At 51.5% G+C, this 16696-nt stretch overlaps 1 protein-coding gene across 2 annotated transcripts in view; it reads left to right on the top strand.

Annotated features, from left to right (window-relative positions):
- The window catches only part of COL16A1 (collagen type XVI alpha 1 chain), a 51894-nt gene extending 41456 nt beyond the window's left edge, over positions 1 to 10438 (top strand). For both annotated transcript variants that reach the window (XM_025353942.1, XM_025353934.1), the window contains 15 exons: positions 214 to 285; positions 482 to 535; positions 1165 to 1209; positions 1410 to 1454; positions 1752 to 1805; positions 2233 to 2286; positions 3912 to 3962; positions 4298 to 4387; positions 5824 to 5859; positions 6479 to 6523; positions 7463 to 7651; positions 8086 to 8152; positions 8900 to 9076; positions 9266 to 9343; positions 10089 to 10438. In XM_025353942.1, coding sequence (XP_025209727.1) covers positions 214 to 285; positions 482 to 535; positions 1165 to 1209; positions 1410 to 1454; positions 1752 to 1805; positions 2233 to 2286; positions 3912 to 3962; positions 4298 to 4387; positions 5824 to 5859; positions 6479 to 6523; positions 7463 to 7651; positions 8086 to 8152; positions 8900 to 9076; positions 9266 to 9343; positions 10089 to 10291 — 1260 coding nt within the window. In that variant the 3' untranslated portion in view covers positions 10292 to 10438. The remainder of the gene's footprint in view (positions 1 to 213; positions 286 to 481; positions 536 to 1164; positions 1210 to 1409; positions 1455 to 1751; positions 1806 to 2232; positions 2287 to 3911; positions 3963 to 4297; positions 4388 to 5823; positions 5860 to 6478; positions 6524 to 7462; positions 7652 to 8085; positions 8153 to 8899; positions 9077 to 9265; positions 9344 to 10088) is intronic.
- The last annotated feature ends 6258 nt before the right edge of the window (positions 10439 to 16696 follow it).

Genomic DNA, 16696 nt, shown 5'->3' with positions numbered 1-16696 from the left:
ATGGGGCAGCAAGGAAAGGGGATGCTTTGCAGATGAAGACAGATCCTCCTGGGGAGGCAACGAGTGGCACATATGCAGTTAGACAGGGACAGACGGGGCCCAGAAGCCAGCTGTCCTGATTCCAGCAGTCACCAGGACCCTTGACCCAGGGCCTGGTCTCCACAGGGAGGGCAAAGCCCTGATGACTTTATTGGTGGGGGGGATGGTTTCCAGGGCAGCGAAGGGATTCGAGGCCCATCAGGCATGCCTGGTTCCCCTGGGCCACCGGGACCTCCTGGGATTCAGGTGAGTGTGTGCCCTTTTAGCGTGGCAGGTGTGTGGGGTGTGTGCACATGTGTGTGGTGCACGTGTGTGGTGCACGTGTGTGTGTGCTGGGATGGGAGTCAGGGGAGGGGTGGAGAGAACTGAGGGGCTGGGCCAGGTCTCCCACCTCCTAGGGCTCCCACACCAGCATGCAGAAATGCCTCTTTCCTGTTTCCAGGGCCCCGCCGGTCTGGATGGTCTGGATGGGAAGGACGGCAAGCCTGGCTTGAGGGTGAGATGATGGGCCGGGAGGGCAAGCATCCCTTCCCCTCCTTTTTGCCGAGGGAGCCAAAGTCAAGGTAACCTTGATGGAAAGAACCAACATATCCCTGTCTTTGTCAGGAGGCACCCATGCCCTCCCTTGGTCTGTCTTTCTCTGCACTCCAGCTCCCCGATGGCATCACAGCCCCTTGGCTTCCCAGTTCTCCTAGTGGCCTTAAGCAGGTTAGGCGAGCTAGGTCTCACCAAAGGCAGATGGTGAAGGCACTATGTATGCAGAAACTCAGACAGCCGAGGAAACCAGGCTGGGCTTCAGGAAGAATCAGGGTGTGGACATGGAAGGACTTGAGCAAGCCCTGGCTCCTTGGGTTTTGCTGGGGAATCTGAAAGGGCTGGGGCCATGGGACAGGGTAGAATATCAAAGTCAGCCCCCTTATATATCCCAAAGAAGGAAAGCTAAGGCCCGGAGAGGGGCTGGAAGTCACTGAGGATCCACAGCCAGTCAGAGGCTGAGCCAGGTTTGGATTCTTCCCTCCATCCTGGGATAGCTGAGGAGGGCTTGAGAGAGGGGAGGACAGTGGTATGAGTTGGATACAAGCTGAGCAAAACTCTTGTCTCAATCCTCCTCGTCTCTTTTCCTAGGGGGACCCTGGTCCTGCTGGCCCCCCTGGACTCATGGGACCACCGGTAAGTTGAGCTGGAGGAAGGAGTTGGAAGCTGCGAAGTTGCAGCTTCTGTCTGGGTGGCTGCAACAGCTCAAATCCAGATCTTCCATGGACCGTGTTATGACTTTGGATTGGTTTGAATGGTTTGAACTGAGAAAGGAGGAGTGGGAAGAGGCCCCAGCTGACATGAGGGACAGGAGAACTCCCTGCCTTTTCTTTCAGGGCTTCAAGGGGAAAACAGGACATCCTGGCCTCCCAGGACCTAAGGTAAGGGCTGGTGACCTCTGCCAAGCAGGTTGTGTCTGCTTTCCTGAAGGCCTGCCCCCAGGCGGACATGGCAGCCTATCCTGGACAGAGAGGCCATCCCAGTATCAGAGCCTCCTGGGGCCACTGGTGCCTGGCAGCAGACTGGGTCAGGGTTTCTCTGTCTACCAGCTGGAGGGCATCAGAGGGCCTCTGGCCAAAGCTGGGGCAGGTGGCAGGGCCCCTCTAATGTGAGGTTGACTTGGGGTAGGGATGTCAAGTGAAGGTCTGGTGAGCTCCAGCTGTTCCTCTCTCTTCTAGGGTGACTGTGGCAAACCAGGTCCCCCTGGCAGCACTGGCCGGCCTGGCGCAGAGGTGAGGACCAGGGATCCACACGGCTGCCTTCAGTTTGCCTTTGGACTCTGAGGAGTCTGGGATGTAGCTGCTTCTTCCTGCTCACTGGCAAATTGGCTGCTTTCCGTCCTCAGCCTTCTGGGAGGGGTGTCACCCAACACTGCACGTCTTGAACTTTCTCTCTCCTCTTAAGGATTGTAACTGGTTCTGCTCCCTGGAGGTTGCTGGGTCGCCAACCTAAAAAGGCAGGGCCTGGCCTGCTCAGGCTGAGGGTCCGCCTTCTCTACCTAACTCTCTGGGAGACTTGGGTCTGGAGGCTGGGAATTGGCCCGGCTCCTTTGGCCATTGGCGTTACCACCTATTCTGCCTAGCCCCCTCCCACCCGACAGCCACATGGTGCAAGCCAGTCAGTTTCAGTGTCATTTTTTCCTTTTTCTGGCTCCTGCAGGGTGAACCTGGTGCCATGGGACCCCAGGGAAGACCTGGTCCCCCCGGCCACGTTGTGAGTTGAACCACTTTTGTCTCTGTCTCCATAAGAATTAGCATTTTGGTGGGGTGGGTGGTGGCGCGTAGGCTGTCATGACCTGAGAGAACTTGCCATAGGGGCTGCCCCAGCCATGGGAGCTAGACGGGGCATTGGGCCACTCTTTCTGTGGTTTCCAGGCTTTTTGTTATTTTCTTATTTTCTGGGCACATTCAAGTTCACTTATCAGATGAAGGTCATTCAGTCAACAAATAATCGTGGAGCCCCTGCGCCATGCCAGGCTCGGGGGATTTGCTGATGAGCTGGATTGGGGCTGGGGAGACAGAGTGACAGAAAGAGAGGAACCAGGGGTGACTTCTGCATTTGGCTTGGGCAACCGGGTAAAGAGGTGGTGTGTTTCCCAAGATGAGGTGACTTGGAGAGGACATTTATCAAGCAATAATGAATTTCCTGTCTACTTTACTCATCACTAACATAGACGACTGCCAGGCAGTGCCTTTGATCAGTGTGACAGCACTGAGCTGATGGGACTCCAGAGAAAAGCGAAGATACTGGCATTTTGTTGCAGCCCTGTTGTGGCTGGCTGCATAATAATTTCCAGGAGGCTCTTGGAAATGTTAAAAATAGTTCACGACCAAAAAAAAAAAAAAAAGAACTCTCAGGCCCCCATCACTATTTTTATGCATCTCAAGGGGTCCAGAGGCCCTGGATTGGGAACGCCATATTGAGCCTGGTTCCCCCTCACATTGCAGATGACAGGGGGAGGCACGCTCAGAAGTGTGGCCCCGTTGGAGACTCAGTGGGGCTGGGGCCAAGGGGGTGCAGGGTTCTGCCTCTCACTTCTGTCCATCTGGCCCCGTCGTCTTGCAGTGTGGCAGTCTCCATGCTGGACACTTCCACCCCAGGAGACTGGAGATGAATAGAACACAGGCCATGGCCTCTGGAACGTGCCACCTGGGCGTGTGAAGGGAAGCGCTCTGAGAGAGACCCAAGTGCCCGGGGGGTTCAGAGAAGTTGTCACTCTGACCAGGGAGGTGACCTTTTGCACTGCAGAGGCATGGATGTAGGCATCAGAGCTAGAGGAGGGCATTTTAGACGCCGCCCTAGTGCAGCAGCCGGGTCTGTCTGGGTATTGGAGTCCTGTGCACCCCAGTGTTGGCCAGTGAGTGTTGGCTCCTTGTCACTGTGGATGGCGGGGTCAGTGCCAAGCCCCTGCCCCTCCCCCACTGCTACACAGACCCCCAGCTCCTGGTCTTCCCTTCTCCATAGACCAGCAGGAAGTGGGCTGCCTTTAGGGAAGCAGGGGTCTCAGTAGCCACCTAGGCCAGGGAGTAACTCCCCCAGGCCTTTCTCCTCTGCACTTGGCCTCTGGCCATGGCTTTCAGATCATTTCCCTCAGCACAGCCCCAGATGCTCCACTCAGCCTGCGTTGGAGGGAGGGTCCTGTGTGCCCAGGACCCCCAGGCCTCAGCTCTGGGCGCAAATCTTGTCAGAAGCTCAAGTGCAAGACCAGAGCGAAGGAAGGTTTCCAGAGGAAATGGAGGCGCTGCAGTTTAGAGCTGGCTCCTGCTCTCAGGCCCTGTGCCTCCCAGGGGTCTTACTGTTAGAATCTGTTTCTATCCCACTGACTCATCTCTCTTTAGGGGCCACCAGGGCCTCCAGGCCAGCCAGGACCCGCTGGGATCTCTGCAGTGGTGAGTAGCACACTCCGCTCCTTCCTCCCTCCCAGGAGTTTTGCCCTGCTTGGCTGTGGCGCCATTCAGAGCAAGCTGTGGGGATGCAGAACACTTTGTCTCATCCCCTACTTCCCTGGCGTCAGCCCCTCCGGCCTCCAAAGATCTCGCCTTCCAGGATGTGGTAGCGGGCTTTGGAGAGGGCTGGAGGTCATCTCAGAGTCCTGTTGCAAGTTCAGGCAGTGCCACCTCTCCCTGTAGTCCCTGGCACAGGATGGGGTGTCTGTCTCTGTCTACATGGGGGTCCATTTTGCCTGCTTCCCTCCCCTCTCACTGTCCCCCTTCCTATTCTCTAGGGTCTAAAAGGAGACCGAGGAGCCACCGGAGAAAGGGGCCTTGCAGGCCTCCCAGGCCAGCCCGGCCCCCCTGGACACCCTGGCCCCCCGGTAAGATCCCACATCCCACAGCATAGCCCAGGGGGAAAGAGCAGTTGGCTTAAGGCCCATTGAGCACAGCACAATATATCTGGGGTCTCCAAGGAAAGAGAGGCTGTCAGCATGGCAGGATGGCAGCGTGGTGCTCAGGCCTGAGGATCATGCTGAGTTTGGAAGAACAGGCCCTGCAAGGCAGTGCTGTGCCAGGCTGCACACGAGGTCACTGCCTGTGACGGTGCCACAGCATCAACCTTCTGCAGACCCCTCGGCTATGTGTCCCTGTTCTGCCCCTGCCCCTTCCCCAGGGGAGCTTGTCGGTAACCACAGAAAATCTTGCTAAATGTTAGGAAGCAGAAATGCAGTGCTGTTACTGTAACTTCCCGAGGTCCTCGGAAACCAGGACTTGGTCTCAGCTCACGTTTAACACTAAGAGCGCTGATATATCGGTCATCGATGTGTGCCGAATGGTGGACTAAGTGCTTGCTGTGCATTTTGTCTTAATCTGTGCTGCAGCCCCGTTTAGTGGATCTGATTGTCCCTGTTTTACAGATGAGGAAACGGGGGCTCTGCAAGGTTTCCTTAGAGGCAGGTTGCTCGGAGTCACATAGCTAGTGAGTGGAAGAGCTCTGACTTGACCCCAGCCTGCCTGACTCCAGAACTTGGTCCTTAGCCACTCTGAAAATCTACCTCTCTTAAAAGTTCCAGACAGGTGAACCCCATCAGGTGCAACTGATTGCCAGGGTCAGGGATGAAAAGTCTCCTGGGAGAGCAGAGGCAGGGACCCAGGCCTCCTGGGACCCATCAGGATGCATTCCGTCAACGCAGACTTTTTCTGGGGGGCAGCAGCAGTGACCGTGGGGCTGGTGGCCTGGGCTGGGGTGTCTGACTCTAGTTAGCCCATCTGCCAGGAGGGCCCAGTCTCACCACACCTATTTGCCCTGATTCGTGCCAAGGACCCTGCCTCCCTTTTTGCAGGCTCAGGAGCCTCCATGGCCCCTGGATGAATCTCCCACTTACCTAGCAATCAGAGTCCTCTTCCCCAGCAGCCATCAGAAGGGGGCTGGCCAAAGGAGGCAGCCTTGCTGGTCTCGGGGAGGGGGCCGGCTCAGGCTGCTCATGTGTTCATTCAGCAAACGTTTAACATAGACTCAGAGCCAGGGAGTGTGTAAGGTGCCAGGATCCAAGCACACAGCAAGGCAGGCACGGTCTGTTCTTCCCTTGTAAAGCTCTTGTAGATGGGGGCTGGGAGCTGTTGGGGCTCTGGGATCAGGCTGGAGTAGGGGGTGGGGGTCTGAGTTTCCATGGCCCAGAGTGTCAGAGGGTGAGGGCTGGAGGATCGTGGCCTCTGGGTGGAACAGGGGGCTGGGCATGCCCTGTGTACACAGCGAGGCATCTGACACCAAACTGGGATGGAGCTCATCACGTCTCCATTGCTCTCTACTCCCCAGGGTGAACCTGGTACGGATGGTGCAGCTGGCAAAGAGGTATGGTTGTACTGGTCTTCTCTGTTTCCTTGGGGATGCTTCTCCCTCCTCACCTTGCCCTGACTCCTCTTCATTTATTCAGTAAACATTCCCTCTATGTACGGACTATCTCTGGACAGATATACAGGAAATTGTTAACCCTTGTTGTCCTGGGGAGAGGAATTAGAGACTTGAGGCCAAGGATGGGAGTGAGATTTGTTTTACCATTTTTTAAAACTCTGTACCTGGTCAAAAAGAAAACAACAACAACAACAACAACAACAATAATAATGATAATAATACATTCCAAACAAACATCTCCTGGGCACCACGTCTTTCCAGGCCCCCCAGTATGCCACAGACTGGCCCTCTCATTCTGACTTCTTCTCGACTCTCTTCATCTGTGATGGGGGCCCAACCAACACGCTTCAACAAGGCCATGCTCCAGAAGACATCACTCTCCCTTCCAGCTGTCAGCCCCTCTGCGGGCAGGGAGGCGGCAGTCCTTGCTCACACAGAGCCTGGTTGGACACACTTGGGGGCCTCGGGCTGTGGAAAGGGCCTCTTCACCGCTCCTCCCTCCCCAGGGAGCCTCAGAGATGCTGCCCGGACTTCAGCTCTGACTTTTGCTTTCCTCTAGGGACCCCCTGGAAAGCAGGGACTCTATGGACCTCCTGGTCCCAAGGTGAGTGGGCACTGGCTGGGTTTGAGAGGAGAAGCTCATGAGTGGATGTAGCCCAGCTCCAAGTTATGACTTTAGCCACAGAGAGGAGACACAGGAAGGCCACGGGGCAAGGTAAAAAATTGCAGAACTTGGAGCAGCATAGTGTCTGAAAATTTCTCCTATGGGGTCATTACCCGGCCCCCCGGGTAGGTTTTTATTGGTTGTGAGGAAGGAAATCTCCAATTCATTTACACACTGATGGACTGATTCACTCATTCATTGCTTCCATTTCCCGAGTACCCCCTTGCTCCTGCTCACATTCCAGGCTCTTGTCCTGGCCTCAGGTAAACAGAGGTCCCTGAACAATAGGTGCTCACAATAGACCAGTCACACTTACACTAGGGATTGACAAGTTTTCCAGAAGATGATGAGACATAGTGCTGTGGGATGAGAGGGAGGAGCACCTAACCCAGCCTGGGGAGTTGGAGAGGCTATGGAGAGAACGGGAACGGGAGCTTCAGCTCTGGAGGGGTGCACCGGGTAGAGAGAGATGAGGAGAAAGGGATTTCAGGCCAGGAGGACCACAACAACACGGCAGAAGCAGAGAATTATCACCAGTGAGGTCTGGCGGGAAGTGGAGGGTGGGGAGAGGAGGCTGAGGAAGGAAAGATCAGGACCACATCATGAATGGCCTTGCATGCCCAGCCAACGAATGAGTGCTTTATCCTGAGGACATTTGGGAGCCATCGGAATTTCTAAGCAGGGAGTAAAGGGAGTAATGCCAGGAGAACTCTTCTAGAAGGACCACTCTGGGGCAGTGAGGCGGAGTGACCTGTCAGGATGCTGTGGCCACAGTCTAGAGGGAGACACTGGGGGCCTTGTGGGAGGATGGAGAGAAAAGGGCAGATTGGTGAGACATCATGATGTAAATTTGACAGCACTAAGTATCTATCTTTGTAGGGTGATCCGGGAGCCGCAGGACAGAAGGGCCAGGCAGGGGAGAAGGGGAGAGCCGGCATGCCTGGTGGGCCTGGCAAGAGTGGTTCCATGGGGCCTGTTGGGCCACCAGGCCCTGCAGGAGAGAGAGGCCACCCTGGAGCTCCAGGGCCTTCAGGGAGCCCTGGCTTGCCTGGTGTGCCTGGCTCCATGGTAAGGGGGAAGGCTGGCGGCTGTGGGCACTGTCCCATAGAGCAGGCATGTGGGGTGGAGCACAGATCATCTTCCAAGCTCCTGCTGACATTCTGTGGGAAAGAGCATGGCTCCCACAGAGGGCGGCTCTTAACTGTGTGCAGAAGGGTGGGGAAGACAGGACCCTCACCCCAGAAAAATGCACTTAAGCACACAATGTTTTGTACCATTTCTGGGTGGTTAGGACTTTGGATTAAGGACTTATGGAGGTTGCTGTGAGCCGAGATCGCGCCACTGCACTCCAGTCTGGGTGACAAAGTGAGACTCTGTCTCAAAAAAAAAGAATCTGTGGGAGGCTCCTGGGACCTTTGCCTTCCTCCCCATCCTTTATTTCCATAGGGGAAAGTGCCAGGCTTGGAAGTATAATTGAGGCAGGTTTTCTTCTCTTTCTTCAGGGAGACATGGTGAATTATGATGAAATCAAGAGGTTCATCAGACAAGAGATCATTAAAATGTTTGATGGTAACTGGCAGCCAGCTGGGTGGCAGTGGGTGCTGCCTGCCCTTCCTGAGACTTCTCTGCCCTGCTTTGGCCTCCTTTTCCTTAAACCTCAATGTCCTCCTGCTCTCACCCTCCACACACTCACAGGCCTGGGGTTGATAGGCAGATGTTCAATTATCCTTCAGACCTTCCTTGTCACCTGCTCTGTTCAGAGATAAAATGATTCCCTCCCGCGTTCCCCAAGCCCCCACTTGAGCAAAGGAGACAGACAAGAAAATTGGTATCAAACGAGTCTGCCTGAAGTGAGCTCTAAATACAGGGGCGAGTGGCACTGGAAGATGGCTGGGGTGGTTTATTTGAAGTGTTTTTTCTGTTCATTTGTTCATCCAACATTGATGTGCCAGGGACTGGGGGAAACACAGGCCCTGTCCTGAAGGGGCTGAACGTCTTGCTTGGGAAGCAGACCTTGAATGCCAAGCAAGGGATCCAGGCTTTATTCTGAAGCCGGCGGTGAACTAATGAGGGCTGTTGGAGCAGAGATGCCATAGTCAGATCTGTGCTTGGGAAGGATCTCCATGGGGAGCGATGTGGAGGCCAGGACATGGGACCCCCCTTGGGAGACTGACCGCCATACTCCTTGCCCTGACATCCCTGTGAAGGAAGGCTGCTGTGGACTCCATGCTGGTGACCTATATGCGGCATCTGCATTCATTCTGAGTCCCCGGGGGACCCTCTGACCTGTCCCTGTCCTTGTCCTTTTTTTTACAGAGAGAATGGCTTACTACACCTCCAGGATGCAGTTCCCCATGGAGATGGCGGCGGCTCCGGGTCGACCAGGGCCCCCAGGGAAGGATGGTGCTCCCGGCAGGCCAGGCGCTCCAGGGTCACCTGGGCTCCCTGGTCAGATTGGCAGAGAAGGACGGCAGGGCTTGCCAGGAATGAGAGGTAGCTCTGCCCTAGTTTCCAAGGGACACATGTAGTCCTTTGGGGCAGACCTAAGTATTCCATGAGGTCTGTTGTGAATATGGGATGTGTGTGTGTGTGTGTGTGTGTGTGTGTTTGTTTCAAGTAATCTGACTGGCTGCGTCATTTTTCTGCTCAGGGATAGGACTTGTTTTATTTCTTTTGTTCCAGGACTGCCTGGTACCAAAGGTGAAAAGGGGGACATTGGTGTTGGCATTGCAGGAGAAAACGGTCTTCCCGGCCCCCCAGGTAGGAAAACCACCATTTGAGACCATGAATCCAGAGCAGCAGAGACCCCTTTTCTTTCCGTTTCTTCTATGACACAGCTGTGTCAAACTCCAAACAACGACAGGCCAGTCAACCACATTTATAGTAATGCCGCTGTGTGCAAGACACTCTGCCAGGGCCTGTGGGGATGTGGGGGCGGAAGACTCAGTGCCTGTTCTTAAGTCTTAAACTGGGCTAGCGTGACACAGTAGGAAAGACCTGCATGGAGTTGGGGCCGAGGAACTCGAGTTCAAGTTCTACTCAGCACCTCACTGGCTGTACACCTTGAAGAGGCCATTGAAACCCTCTGGAAGTGCTCTCTAAGATGCATGCTTAGCTGTATAGCCTGAAGGAAAATGGCCAAAGCCTGATGACCTGGCTCTGAGACCCAGCATCACAACTTAGCAGAGGTGCAACCTCTCTGAGCCTGTATCCTCATCTACAAAATTAGAAAATAGCTTCTTTCTCAGGAAATTGTGCAGATTCAATGAATAATGCATCAAAAGCACTCAGCCCTGTGCCTGGCACATGGAAGTTCTAAATAAAACTTGCCAGCAGTATTGTTATTGTTGAATCAATGTGAGGATCAGACTAGGTCTTCATGAAAACATGTGGTAACTTGAGAAACAGTCATCAAATGTAAGTTATTATTTGATGCCATTATGGCTTTTTTTCCCCTTATGATCTGGGTCTTCTGATTTTCCCTCTGTGGCCCTTCCCTCCCTAGGTCCTCAAGGTCCTCCAGGCTATGGCAAGATGGGCGCAACAGGACCAATGGGCCAGCAAGGCATCCCTGGCATCCCTGGGCCCCCGGGTCCCATGGGCCAGCCAGGCAAGGCTGGCCACTGTAGCCCCTCTGACTGCTTTGGGGCCATGCCGATGGAGCAGCAGTACCCACCCATGAAAACCATGAAGGGGCCTTTTGGCTGAAATCGCCACCTGCCTTTGGATGAAGGACTCCGTTGGGAATAAACGGCCAAAGCTTTTAGGACTCTGTGACAGGTTGTGAATGTTTTTGTTGTTGGTGTTATTTTTAATTGCTGTTAATATTTTTTAAATAATAAAGAAACAAAACTATCTGCCCTTTCCCTTCCAGTGGGTTCCTCTGGTGCTGCAGCCAGAGCTCCCTGTTGCCCTCCTTTTCTCATTTAGCCCCAGGATCAAAAAAGAGCATTTTGGGTACAGGGGCACACACCTGTAATCCCAGCTATTCAAGGGGCTGAGATGGGAGGATCGCCTGAGCCCAGGAGTTTGAGACCAGTCTAGGCAACATAATGAGACTCAGTCTTAGGAAAATAAAAAGTAAAAAATAAAGGGTATTTCTCTCTTTGCCTGTGGTCAGCCAGTGGCGCTGTGGGATATTGCTGGATAGGGGCAGCTGATGATCCTTTGCTCCTCGGGACCTTGTGCCCTGTCTTTCATGCCTACGTCTCTTAAGTTAGACAAGGAGCATCATTCAGCCCCTCCTCTCAAGTGAACCAAAGCATGCTGGAAGGCCCCACTTCCGGCTTTAAAGGTCCCTCCCTATTTGATTCCCTAAAGAAACCAGTGTTCGGTACCCCACCCACTCTTTGCCCATCCACTTCACCTTGTCAGTGTGACCCAGAGCCGGTCCGGGTTGCACCCTGGGAAAATGCTACCCGGTGCTGAGGTGTGTTCATCCGCCTGGAAGCCCTTCCAAGCATGCAGGCACTTCTTGATGCTCCAGTAATTCTGTGATTAGAAAACCTGTGCAAACAGGAGAGAAGACAGGCTCCAGCTCTGTCCTAGGTGGCCAGGGAATGCTTCTCTGGGAAATGAGATGGAACCTTCTGCCTGTACCAACGCATGGCCCCGTCACCAGCTCTCTATAAGTGCTTCCAGCAATGACTTTCTGGAGGGCAAATAATATCTCCTGTTATTCTTCATTATTCTAACATATGTGGTACTTTTCCTGTACATTTTAGCCTAGATCTTTAGAAACAGCCAGGTTGTATCAGTACAAAGGGGTCATGGGCAAGCCACGAGCAGATCTAAGCTCATGCTCCTCAAAGTCCACTGGGAGTTTGGTGATCTATCTGTTGTCCCCTTCTCCCTATGTAAAAAAGGCTAGGAAGGGGAAAAAAGACAGTGAACTGAACATTATAGAAACATTCTCTCTTGAGCTTCTTCCTTCTCTACTTTTTAGATCACTTGTCCTGATGGGCTGGATGCCCTGCGAGAAAGCAACAAGGCACTTCCAGGGGGATTTCCAAAGAAAGCTTTTGCACTGGCCCCAGTTATCTGGAAGGTTTATTCAAGTTGGATACACTTCAAAGGACTCACAGAGCAGGCTCAGAAATGTACCCAAAGTCTAGATGCTTATCCAAACTGCCTAAAGCCTTCAAACCGGCTGTCAAATCTCTGCAGAGCTGGTATTTCTAGCACATTTCTGAAAATTCCCTTCTCTAGTTGGGTCCCAAATAACAGGAGACCAGCCTATTGATGGCTTTTCAGAACCTCTGCCCTGTTTTTTTTTTTTTTTTTTCCTGCCAGGAGCAAAGGTGTGCTGGTGGCCAGGAGAATGAAATCAGACTCCTGAGCACGCCCGAGTGTCTCATGTGATGTTTTTAGATAAAGGAGGTGCTGATTCTTTTTTCATTTCTCCCCAGCTATTCTCAGTTAACCCTGGTTCTAACATAAAACATTAAAAAGCAAAGGCATCATTTTTGCATTGAAGTAGCGGCCAGGTTTTGGACAGTGGAAGAGGACAGATGTTAAAGCACTCCCATTGGAAGGCCAGCTTCCTCTTTCAGCCTAGTCTGCCGAGTACTAGCTGATGATAGGCCTTATGATGAGGAGCATGTTGGCGCCGGCAGAAAGAAAGAGAAGCAAGGACCAGCTGTGGAATTGAGCAGGTTGGCTTTGAAGACCAGAGGGGAAAAACTGCTATGAGGAAATATCAAACTCATCCCCTTTAAGGGTCACCAGGGAATCGATCCTTATAGAGTAAATGATGCCTTCTTCACTTTTCTTCCTCAGTCAAATTCATGCTACTCTTAAGGGATTCTACGACAGGCTAGGTTTAAGCTTTCATGATTTGAATGCATGTCTCCCTGGAGTTTGAAATTGCTGTATTTTCTTGGACCATGAAGAACCAGATGGAAAGCTGAATTTTATAGTCTCTTCTGTTACTGTGGTCAGCAAAAAATCCATGGATCTTGCTCATCAGTTCGGGAGCTGGGTAAGCTGAAGAGAAAGCAAGGAGGGGCATGTGTCGTCCATTCCTCTTAGGCAGCTTTTGCACATTCCAACCCCATTATCCTTCTGTCTTCACTTCTTAATCTACTCCAGACTTTCGAGGCAGCACACAGATCATTCAGATTGGAAAAGTCTAACTTGATGAGTCCATTCCTTTTCCCACTTTGTCCCAGGGACTGTACTAAGGCTCTGGGGATCCCAAGGCAAACTACACAGATATGGTCCCTGCCCCCACAGTGTCCACAGGGAGAGCAGACAGTTAAACAAGCACTTACAATAAAGTGGGATGACAGGGCAGTGCCAGGTACCAGGGGAGTGCACAGCTGGGGAACCTAAACGTGTCTAGACAAAGAGATGGATTCAGGCAGAGGGAACAGCACATGCCAAGGCCCAGAAATGACTGGGTGCAGCAGGCTGAGTGATGGGAGACAGAATAGTGTGGTTGGATTTTGGAGCATGAGCAGGGGAGACACAGTGTGAAGCCACTGGTGAGTTTCTCACAAAGGTGCGTCAAGTCAGGTTTGCCGAGTGGGGAGTTCGCCGATTGCAGTGTGAAGGATAGGACTGGAGGGTCCTTAGTTAGAAACCCTCTGCTCAATAAGATGGAGAAAAGGCTGCTGTGTATTTATTCTGCAGAGAAATATCTAAACTTTGATGCTTCTGGAATTTAAATCTTCCTTTTTGTCATAATATTTTTCTCTGTCACTCAAATTCAACAGAATCTAATTAGACTCTTTCTTCATTTGGGGTCTGTTAACCCCTTTACAAGAATAGATTTTTCTTTTTTTGGAGGTGGGGGGACGGAGTCTCACTCTGTCACTCAGGCTGGAGTGCAGTGGTGCGATCTCAGCTCACTCAATCTCCGCCTCCTGGGTTCAAGTGATTCTCCTGCCTCAGCCTCCGGAGCAGATGGGACTACAGGCGTAAGCCACCATGCCCAGCTAATTTTTGTATTAGTAGAGACAGAGTTTCACCATGTTGGCTAGGCTGGTCTTGAACTCCTGACCTCAGGTGATCCGCCTGCCTCAGCCTCCCAAAGTGCTGGGATTATAGATAGATGTGAGCCACCATGCCCAGCATTGGATTTTTTTTTTTTTTTTTTGGTGCTGGAGATCCCAAAGGACTAGATCTTTTTTGTGGCTGTCCTGAATAGTTTATGGGAATAGACAATGTCAATGTACTCTCCTTATGATCCCATAATGGAAGGGAAGTGTGGCCAAATTGCCACGTCTGCTGTTCTCATTCCTCGGTTGCTTCTGTGGAAAGTTGCAAATCATCCTCTGATCCACAGCATCCAACTGGAATTTAAATTTCAGAACTGGATCTAGTTGGAATCAAAGAGAATTAATTCCATAATAATTAGGTGGGTGTTGGTATTCCTTCTCAGTAAGCCATACAGAAGCTTGGTGCAGAGCCAAGTGGCTCTTGGGAGGCTGTGTCTCTAGGGGAGGCAATATTTTCCAGTGGATGGGCCTTTCATTACCAAGCTCTGCCTCACCTCTAATGGGTCAACCGCAGGGCTTCCACCAACTCAGGAAAGTGCTCTGTGCTCTAAAAAAAGGCTGGAATCCATGCTTTCCCCTTGGGCTACAAGTGAAACAATAACAGGAACTTCTCCACCCACCTCTGTCTGCCTCAGGTAGTTGAGGTTTTGGAAGCGAGTTGATTGTTTTTCAGTCTTAGGAAGATCCTGATCTCTCTTTTATCCAGCCCCCTCCAAAACAAACATACCTGGGCCTGTGTGGGTCCTCAGGGGCACAGCCCCGGCTGTTGGCTTTGGCGGGTCCCTGACTCCCTAAGAGAAGACATGGATGCCCCATCATGAAATAGCACAGACCTCCCACAGATAGTTCTCCTAAGCCCTTTGCTGGGCATAGGGGAATGGGGGCAAATAATTCTCATAGGAGCTGGATTCTCATCACCTAGAACAGAGCCTGGCAAGAGGTGGGAACTCAATGGGATAATATGTTTATGGAATAAGTGAGTGTGTGTCACATGACTCCAGTTTGCAGGCCAGCTTGTCACTGTTCTCTCTCAGGCAAATATACCCCCTTGACCTTCAACCTTCTTCCCTTCTGAAGTTTTGCAGTTCAATTCCACCAATATTTTTTTGAACTAGGGAGTTAGAAAGGTAAAGAAGACACAACTTACTATTAAATACTGAGTAGTTAAAAAAAAATGCAGACCTGGGATCAAGTCCTACTTCTCCATTTATCTTCCCCCCCCCCCCCACCCCCAGACAGAGTCTCTCTGATGCCCAGGCTGGAGTGCAGTGATGCAAACACAGCTCATTGCAGCCTTGACCTCCTGGGCTCAAGCAATCCTCCCATCTTGGCCTCTGGAGTGGCTGGGACTCCAGACACATGCCACCATGCCTGGCTAATTTTTTAAAACTATTTTTTATAGAGACAGCATCTCACTATGTTGTCCAGGCTGGTTTTGAACTCCTAGGCTCAAGTGGTCCTCCCTTCTGCTCCCAAAGTGTTGGGATTATAGGTGTGAGTCACTGCGCCTGGGTTCCATTTACCTTTTTGATAACAGGAAGGTCACTTAACCTCTCTGAGCCTCAGCTCCTCATTATAAATGGGTAATAGTATCTATCTCAAAAGACTGTGGTGAAAATTAAACAACACATAGTACTTAGCACAATGTCTGGCACCTAGTAAGCACTCAATACATGACGATAATAACTACTAACGCTGAATTCATGCTAGGCACTATTCTAGGTGCTGAGGTTAAAGGAATACATAAGAAAATGACAGTTCTACAATATACATGTAAACAAATTGGACAATTCAACTAGTGACACGTATTATGAAAAAATAAGAGAGATGATGGGAATGTGTGGGGTACAGTGTCAAGAAATGCCCCCCACCCCAGGTGATATCTTAATTGAGACCTGAACGATAAGGAAAAGCCAACCGGTGAAAAGTCAAGGGAAGAATATCCCAGACAGAGGGAAGAGCTAGTCCAAAGACCTGGAGGCAGGAATGAGCAGGCAGTCAGAGATCAGCCAAAGCCAACATCCAGGAATGAGCTCTGTACATTCCAGGAGTGGCACAACCAGACCAGCATGGCTGGAATGAGGCAAGGGGGACAGCAACAGCAAGAAATGAGGCTGGAGATGCTGGTATGTGTGGCCATGAATGTCATTAGGATGAGTTTAGCTTTTGTTGTAAGAGTGATGGGAAGTCCCCAGGGAGTTGAAGTCAAGGAATAAGATAACCACTTTGGCTGCCTGTGGAGAAAATGAAGTGTGCGGAGAAGAGTGAGAGCAGGAACATTAGTCAATCGGCTATTGTAGCGATCCAGGCACGGATGATAGTGTCTTGGACTATAGTGATAGTACGAACAGGGAGAAAAGAGCAGATGTGTACATGTTTGAATTAGAGCTAATGGAGATGAGGGAGGTGGGGGATTGTATGGAGAAAAAAAGGACACACAGGAATGATCTTAGGTTTTTGGCCTGAGAGACTGGGTGGATTTTCTGAGATGGAGAGGACTGGGTTTTGGGGAAAACATCAAAAGAAAACCCTTATACAAGGTAGGCTGGAATATGGCACAGTGACAGTACCAAGTGCAAAGGGGGAGTGGCAAGAGAGAGTGGCTAACTCTGGAGCTAAGGGGAATGTGGGAGGGTTAGGTGGAGAATGGAATTGGAACTAAGACTTGCAGGACAGGAGATGGGAGGGCTGCTGGTCCAGGTGAAAGGAGTGGTTTGAACCTAAGTCTAGGGCATGAGCAGGTACAATAAGCTCATTTTCAAATTTACACATGTGTTCCTGTCAGCTAAGAAAGCTGAAATTTAGAGAGGTTAAATAACTTGCCTAAATAAAATGTGGTAAATATACACCAAGGAATACTATGCAGCCACAAAAAGGAATAAGATCATGTCCTTTGCAGGGACATGGATGGAATTGGAAGCCATTATCCTCAGCAAACTAACACAGAAACAGAAAACCAAACACTGCATGTTCTCACTTATAAGTGGGAGCTGAATGAAGAGAGCACATATACACACGGGAGTCTGTCGGAGGGTAGGGGGAGGTGGGAGGAGGGAGAGCATCACGAAGAATAGCTAATGGATGCTGGGCTTAATACCTACGTGATGGGATG

Source organism: Theropithecus gelada, chromosome 1, assembly GCF_003255815.1.
Source record: "Theropithecus gelada isolate Dixy chromosome 1, Tgel_1.0, whole genome shotgun sequence".
Taxonomy (NCBI): Eukaryota; Metazoa; Chordata; class Mammalia; order Primates; family Cercopithecidae; genus Theropithecus; species Theropithecus gelada.
This window is presented reverse-complemented; position numbering and strand designations above follow the sequence as displayed.